The following is a 7,972-nucleotide window of genomic DNA, read 5'->3' as shown; positions in this document are numbered from 1 at the left end:
AAAAAAAAAAAAAAAAAGAAAAAAAAAAAAAAGGCGTGTTATCTAGCTTCTGAAGGTAACTCCAACACTAATAGAAGGACCGGGAACTATGAAACACTCATTATCATACAACTCATGATAATCACACAAATGTGTAATAGGCCTGCAAATGTATAGTCTGTTAGAAAATGTAAAAAGACTCCATTTTTCTTTCCTTTCCTTTTTGTTTATACTTAAAGTATCTTTTTTCAACTGTGAGGGACATTTAAAGTTATACTGGAGTTCTGACATTTCTTACAAGGAAGTCAGAAGTAAAGAGACTCTTGGGGAAAAGAAAAACTCAGGTGTCCTGTATGCATGACAGAGCGTGTGTACATGTGAGAAAGGCAGGAGTGCTCGAGAGTCCGGGTACGCTGCAGTCCAGCCCTCCGCCCACTAGATCTGGGCACTCGCATGCCCACCCTGCATGTCTCAGGCTGACAGGCCGGAGACTGAGACTGCAGGCACCAGGTGGCATCTGAGCAGTGCATTGCCACCGCCACAGGGAGCCAGCCCTCTTAGGGGACTGTTTAAAAGCAGACGCATTTGTTTATAAAGACGACTTGTGATTTGAAGACATTAATCTGAGTTGGTCATTCTGAACAACTGGCATGTTAAAGACCTACAAGGGCTGACCCACGTGTCACAACTGCTGCATACTTGGATTTTACTATCTATTGTACTGGGTTATCAGGAAAGTCATGATGCGCTTTGGCACAGAAAAACATAGAAAGGGACTAGCAAATGGTTTAGCAGTTATGTCGCTGGACTCCCATGTGGCTGACCATGGTTCAAGTCCCAGATCTGGTGGCTTGAAAATCATTCCAGGCCTGTGGGTGTTTGTAAACAAGATCCTGGAAGGAGACTGGAGGAGAAAGGATTGCAGCATGACCAGCAGTTCTGAGGGTGATGGGGGTGATTTGTTATTTCCCTCTGACCATGTCTGTCTGTCTGTCTCTCTCTGGTGAGTGCATGCACTCTAAGGCAAAAAACTCTTAGAAAAAGAGAAAAATATGTCATGACTTTCCTGACAAGTTATCATGAAAATTGGCCACTTTGCCTAATGTCCTAGGCCAGAGGTCCCCAAGTGTCCCCTGGGCATTTCCTACTTTGACCTGTTAGGGGCTAGCTGCACAGAGGTGATATCTGCCAGGCCGCACAGCAAGGGGACTGGGCGCACGACTGAGTGGGCATGGGCTGTGCGTGCTGCCACTCACCATCACTGGTATTGCTGCCTGGGCGCCACCTCCTGTCAGATCAGCCCAGTACTGGATGCTCACGGGAGCACGACCCCTACTGTGTGACTGTTTCATCGTAAATTGCAAGGAGGTGGTGACGGAAATGGTGTGCATGGGTCATTCTGGGACCAACATCCCCGCACCCCCCCCAAACGGAGGGACTGTCTTACACGAGGCCAGTCCCTGGTGCTGGGAAGGTTGGGGATAACTGCCCTAGGCAAAATCAGGTTACCTTAAGCCCTGTAACTGAGGCCATTGTGAAGGTAGGTGATTGATGCCAATATGGCAGGATGGTGGAAGGCTCAGGAAAAAGAAAATCACAGCACAGAAAAGAACGGCACAACCTGGCACAGGCTGTGCACTGGAGGTAGGAACAGGAGTCAGGGAGGGCTGTGTCCTGAAACCATCACCTAATTGAGCCTTGAACAAGGCAGGACAGCCCTGCGCAGTCCAATTCCACATGTAACTTTGACTCGGAAAAGCTTAACTGCTGGGTCCTGCGGATGGTGTAATGGTTACATCGCTGGACTCCTATATAGTTGACCACAGTTTGAGTCTTGGACCTGGCAGCTTAAAACCTCATACCAGGCACGTGTGTGTGTATGCCCAGAATCCCAAGAGGAGATCGAAAGGATTGCAGCATGCCCATCCCCTCTGGAGGGTGATTTCTTGCCTTCTTTTTTTTTTTTTTTGAGAGGTTTTTGCTATAGGGCACGTGCGCTCGCCAGACAGACAGAGGGAGACAGAGAGATAGAAAGCGAGAAATCACGCCCCAGGGGGGATGGTCACGCTGCAATTCCTTCTCCATTCTTCTCTTGGGATCTTGGGCACACATGCCCACGCGCGCAGCGTGAGTTTTAAGCCACCAGGTCCGGATGTGAACCGTGGTCGACTACATGGGAGCCCAGTGACATAGCCATTACGCTAACTGTTGGTACCCTCACTTTCTATCTATCTGGCGAGTGCATGTATCCTATAGCAAAAATCCCTCTAAAAAACAAACTTAATTGCTAATAGCTTACTGTTGACCAGAAGCATTGACAACACAATTAATACATATTTTGTATGTGAAATGTATTGTATACTATATTCTTTCAAAAGAATATGCCATTACTAAAATCATAAGGAATTGAAAATACATTTACAATACTGTATTTTCAATATAGTTATTGAAAAAATCCACGGGTAAGTAGACCCATGCATTTCAAACGCCAGAGACGGTGAGAGAAAAAGTGAGAAATCACTCCCCAGGAAGATGGCCATGCCACAATCCCTTCTTCTTCATTCTCCTCCTGGGATGTTGGGCATGCATGCACATGTGCCTAGCATAATTTTCAAGCTGCCAGGTCAGGGACTTGAACCAAGGTGGGCCATGTGGGAGTTCAGCACCTTAACCACCACCTTAACCATACATTACAAATGTATGTGTGGGCTCCAAACACATATATTTCTTAGGACTAATCACTTTGTTAGAAATTGGTTGAGCAGAGATGGTAAACTTGGAGGTTCAGGAGAGTTCAAGGAAGCACCAGAGTCCAAATTCAGTCCCATGTAGGGTCTGACCTCATTAGCTAAATCCAAGACAAATCCAAAGAGCCCAGGAGTTGGCAACAGGGTTGAGTATTTGGAGATCAGATGAATGGACAGAAATGTGGGAGATGCAGTAGATTACCACGGGCTGCCACCAACAACCAAAATGCACTATTTGTGAAGTCAAAAGAAACACCCCAAATAAGAAGCTAGCATTGCCAACGGCTGATACTACTGTAATATCATCTTTACAGTAGACTTGTGTGTGCACACACAGACACACACACAGTCATGCACCACATGAAAACATTTCTGTCATTAACGGAGTGTATATAGGTTGGCGGTCCCATAAGATTATAAAATGGCTGAATACTCTTGTCCTCTGGTGACACTGTAGCCGTCATGAGGTTAAAGGGCAAAGCATTACACACGTATTTGAGTGTTCATGGTCAGTGCCTGATGCAGGTATACCATTTTCTCGGTAACGCCATATTTTTGCTGTACCATTTCTACGTTTAGCTACATCTAAGACTTGAGGCATTGTTACAGCTACAGTGACATGTTACACAGATTTGTAGCTCAAGGGAATGGGCCCCCTATAGAGCCTAGAGGTGTCGCCTAGGCTATCTAAATATCTCCTGTGACCTCACAAACTAGAAACCACCTCCCCAGGCACCCCTCGGAGCATGGCTTCACCGTGAAGCAGCTGTCTGTTGTCTGAATCCTGTCTGAAGAGACCCATAAACCTTAGTAACACTCAAATGAAACTTCCCTTCCAGAAACTGAGTAATCTCTCCTTCCTCTACCTGGACCACAACGCCCTGGAGTCGGTGCCTCTTCACTTACCAGAGAGTCTGCGCGTGATCCATCTTCAGGTAGGACTGCCCTCACAACCATGGCTGCAGTCATGGGCCAACCGCAGGCTCACTGGGAACTCACTCACGTGAATGTAGGTTAGATCTTACTGCTACATGCCTATGGAAAGTACTGACACTTAACCAAACCGACTCTTCTGCCCACAAGCCCAGGTTCTGTCTAGAGCAGCTCCAATGGACCAGCACAGGAGCTGGCAGGCTGGCTATGGAGTGCATTTATCCCCACGCATCCCTAGGTAATCTGACTGGAAGTAGGCGCACTCAGACTACTGCTTTGTGAGTCTTCTCCAGACAGTGGTAAACACTGTTTTTGGAGACTTTCCAGCTAACTTCATAGTACATCCACTTCAGTTAGCGCAAATGGGGAGACTGAATGAAAATAAACTAAAGTTGGTCTCTTTGCATCAAAAGAACTTCCATTTGTTCCTTTTATTGCTTGAAGAGAATATTTAGGGACATGGCACTCATTTTGAACTGCAGAGCTTCTTTTCTTTTATTATGAAGATACGATATGATTTTAAAATAATAGATTATTAAATGCATAATATGTAACATATTATTTAAAAATCACGTTTTAGATAAATATCCTGTAATCCCACGACAGCATAGAAAAGGTTCATTTCAGGGACCAGCAGTTAGCGTAATGGCTATGTCGCTGGACTCCCATGTAGTCAACCGCGGTTCGCGTCCTGGACCCGGTGGCTTAAACTCACGAAAGGCGCGTGTGCGTGCGTGCCCAAGATCCCGAGAGAAGAATGGAGGAGAAGGGATTGTGGTGTGGCCATCCCCCCTGGGGGGTGATTTCTCGCTTTCTGTCTCTCTGTCTGGCGAGCGCATGCGCCCTATAGCAAAAACCTCTCAAAAAAAAAAAAAAAAAAAAAAAAAAAAAAAAAAAAAAAAAAAAAAGGTTCATTTCAGATTTCTAAACCATTTTTTCTCTTACTTTTCAGTTTAACAACATAACTTCAATTACAGATGATACATTTTGCAAGGCTAATGACACTCGCTATATTCGAGACCGGGTGGAGGAAATACGGCTGGAGGGCAACCCCATCATCCTCGGGAAGCACCCGAACAGCTTTATCTGCTTAAAAAGATTACCCATTGGGTCATACTTTTAACCACTGTCACAGCACAAATGAAGGTAGATACACACTTAGAATCTTTCTACACAATGTTTAAAGAAGTGTAAGCATTGATTTAATCTTAACTTTGTAACCCATTATGAAGTAATTATATATTCAAAGCAAGGATGTTACAAACTCTTACATATAACAAGTAAAACATAACATTGACTTTCTAAGCTCAAAACAGGTGATGTGTAAATATTTAAGCAGCATTGCACTATTTTTCTAACTACACTAGACTGCCATTTAAGAGGTATGTCTCTGCCACGTCCTGCCCAGAGTTGAGGTGTATTATTCCCACTGCCCATGAAGTCCAGTCCCCTTCACACGTCTGTTTCCTCGGCATTTACTGTATCTCAAACTCAGTTAAGGCAGATGCTCCAAAAACTTTGAAAAACAAAATATTTCTAGTAATCTCTCATTTTTCTTTTAGGACTCATACACTATTCACTACAAAGTAGAAACTTTGTTTTCTTTCTATCAAGGCAGCTATTTTATGATATTTTCATTTAGCCTGAAGAATAGGGTATAGTCTCATAGGTAGGCAAAACTTTCCAAATAAAATAAAAATTTACTTTCTCTGATAAAGAGCTGATATCGAAATGTTCTGCTACTCTGCTTTGTGATCACATAGTTAAGTCTTTAGTAAAATAGCAAGACATCTTCTTTTATCTAAATATTAGGTATGTTCATCATAAAACATTTAAAAAAGTCAAGCAGGGAAAAACCAGTATGCTTCTAAGAAAAATATACAAAAGGCCTTCCAGTTTCTCACAACGAATAGCCATAAATCCTGTACAGCCTCTAAAAACTGAGATCACTGAAAAATAGTTTCTTTTTACACGATAGGAATAAGACTGTCATCAATAAATCTGTCAAACATCAAGCATGAGAAATGAAAGCAAAGTGTATTCTGGGGTGTTACTGACCCCTCCTTCCCACCTACCCATACACACCCATGTTCTCCAGACAAACGCAATACCCCTGCAAAGCTCAGCGGCGTTTCTACCTACCACGAAGAACTGACACGTTTAATGGTGAGAATCTGATCTCCACTCTAACACTGATAATGTGTGATGACTCAATGTCCCCAGAATAAATTCCCGAAATAGGGAACCAGCAGTTAGTGTAATGGCTATGTCGCTGGACTCCCACGTAGTCGACTGCAGTTCGCGTCCCAGACCCGGTGGCTTAAAACTCATGCCGGGCACGTGTGCGTGAGTGCCCAAGATCCCGAGAGGAGAATGGAGAAGGGATTGCGGCATGACCATCCCCCCTGGGGGGTGATTTCTCGCTTTCTGTCTCTATGTCTCTGTCTGTCTGGCGACCGCATGTGCCCTATAGCAAAAACCTCCCCCCCCCCGAAAAAAAAATTCCCGAAATAACTCTCCTCTTGCCCATGTCCCACTTAAAAGCCTTAGTCTACATGTTGCTTTGGCATTAAATCAGACTTTCAGTGTTTCAGAAACGGAGGTCTGAACTGTGTGTATTAAAGAACAAACATCATACCCACTATAAATTAGACATTGGAATCACACTGTGTCTGTATGACATTCCCAGAAAATTCACTTACTCCCATTTTTTAAAGATCTGCTTTTGTTTTTTCCCTACCTAGAATGACCTCCTATCTAATATTTCAATTCTCTCACCCTTTGTCGAGGGTGACACAGAGATGAGACTTCGCTATTAGGCATCTGTGCTCTAGTAAGGCCATGATGACTGGGAAGGTTCACACACGCCTTTGCATGTTCGGGCACTGATGACCGTCGCCCTCACGTGGGTTTCTGGCTGTTGCTGTGTGCATGCCTTGTTTCTCTGTGACTGAGAGTCCTGACGCAGCTTTGCATTTTATACTTTAAAAGTACTGCACAATAGTGAACATGTGAACTGAACTAGAATGTACGCTGCAAAATAAAGTCCATCCAAATAGAAGGGTTCTGTTTTATTTGAATAAATGGAAGACTTACACTAATGCAATCTTGAATAAACTGTAACTCTATTTGGAAATATACGATTGATAAAGGAAGACTCAGTGACAAGACCAAGACTGGGTAAGTGGCAGAGGGAAGTATCTAGTTTCCTGAACAATGTATTCCTATATTCTTTGAAATATAAGCCTTACCAAACAACACCATAAAATAACTTCCAAGTCTGAAAAAACATTCAACAGCCAATGGTTTAGATAAAATAACCATTGGGGAGAAAAAACCTGGTAAAAGTCTGAATTACAGGATTTCTTTAAAAAATAATTTTGGGACCTCTAGATAAAAAGATATGGAACCAGCAGTTACTGTAATGGCTATGTCGCTGGACTCCCATTTAGTTGACCACGGTTCGCATCCCGGACCCAGTGGCTTAAACTCACGCCAGGTGCGTGTGCGTGTGTGACCAAGATCTTGAGAGGAGAAAGGAGGAGAAGGGATTGCGGCGTGACCATCCCCCCCCGAGGGGGTGATTTCTTGCTTTCTGTCTCTCTCTCTCTCTATCTTTCCAGTGAGAGCACGTGCCCTATAGCAAAAACCTCTAAAAAAAAAGAAAAAAAGAAAAAAAGATATGAATATAGGGGCCTTAACCTGTATATATGCACACCTTTAAATTTCAAATAAAATAAAATAAACAAAAAAATTATACTATGAAGATCCAGAAAGTATCAAAGGAAATACTGAGAGAGGTTAAAAAAAAACCCAAAAAACAAAAAAAACACCAATTTCGGTATATTAAGTAATGTTTCATTCTTAACATTGATAATTAAGTAGAGGCTTAAAATTAAAATAATTTACTCCCAGGCTGGCCCCATAGCACAGTGGGTAAGCACAGTGCGTTAGGAGTCAGATCGCACATGGCCAACTACTGTTTGAAACTCAGCCCTGAGGCTGGGTTTGTGTGTGCACATACCCAAAATCCTGATGGGAAGAAGTGGAGAAAAGGGTTTGCAGTGTAATCATGCCCCATTGGAGGGGCCTTCTATCTCCCTCTCACTCTCTCTCTAGAAAGCACATGGAACCTCTGGCAAAACTCCTCAAAAAATTGCTTAAAGAAACTAAAAGAGATAAAAATAAAAGAAATCCTGTGTTCATAGATTAGAAAATTTAATATTGTTAAGATAACAAGTACTACATAAAAAAGATCTGTAGTAGATTGAATGCAATCCCTATCAAAGTCCCAAAGATAATTTTTTGTAGGG

The 7,972-nt window shown here is 43.0% G+C and overlaps 2 protein-coding genes across 3 annotated transcripts in view; one reads left to right on the top strand and one right to left on the bottom strand.

The window, feature by feature from the left end:
- Window positions 1-5,659, top strand: part of OGN (osteoglycin) — a 22,533-nt gene extending 16,874 nt beyond the window's left edge. For both annotated transcript variants that reach the window (XM_027765527.1, XM_006161459.3), the window contains exons 6-7: window positions 3,566-3,661; window positions 4,612-5,659. In XM_027765527.1, the coding sequence (XP_027621328.1) occupies window positions 3,566-3,661; window positions 4,612-4,782 (267 nt within the window). In that variant the 3' untranslated portion in view covers window positions 4,783-5,659. The remainder of the gene's footprint in view (window positions 1-3,565; window positions 3,662-4,611) is intronic.
- CENPP (centromere protein P) overlaps window positions 1-7,972 on the bottom strand; it is a 273,851-nt gene that overhangs the window by 208,029 nt on the left and 57,850 nt on the right. The window lies entirely within an intron of this gene.

This window comes from Tupaia chinensis, unplaced genomic scaffold, assembly GCF_000334495.1.
Source record: "Tupaia chinensis unplaced genomic scaffold, TupChi_1.0 Scaffold138619_1, whole genome shotgun sequence".
NCBI classification, from domain to species: domain Eukaryota; kingdom Metazoa; phylum Chordata; class Mammalia; order Scandentia; family Tupaiidae; genus Tupaia; species Tupaia belangeri.
Note: the sequence above shows the minus strand (reverse complement) of the source record. Positions and strands in the feature narration are given on the sequence as shown.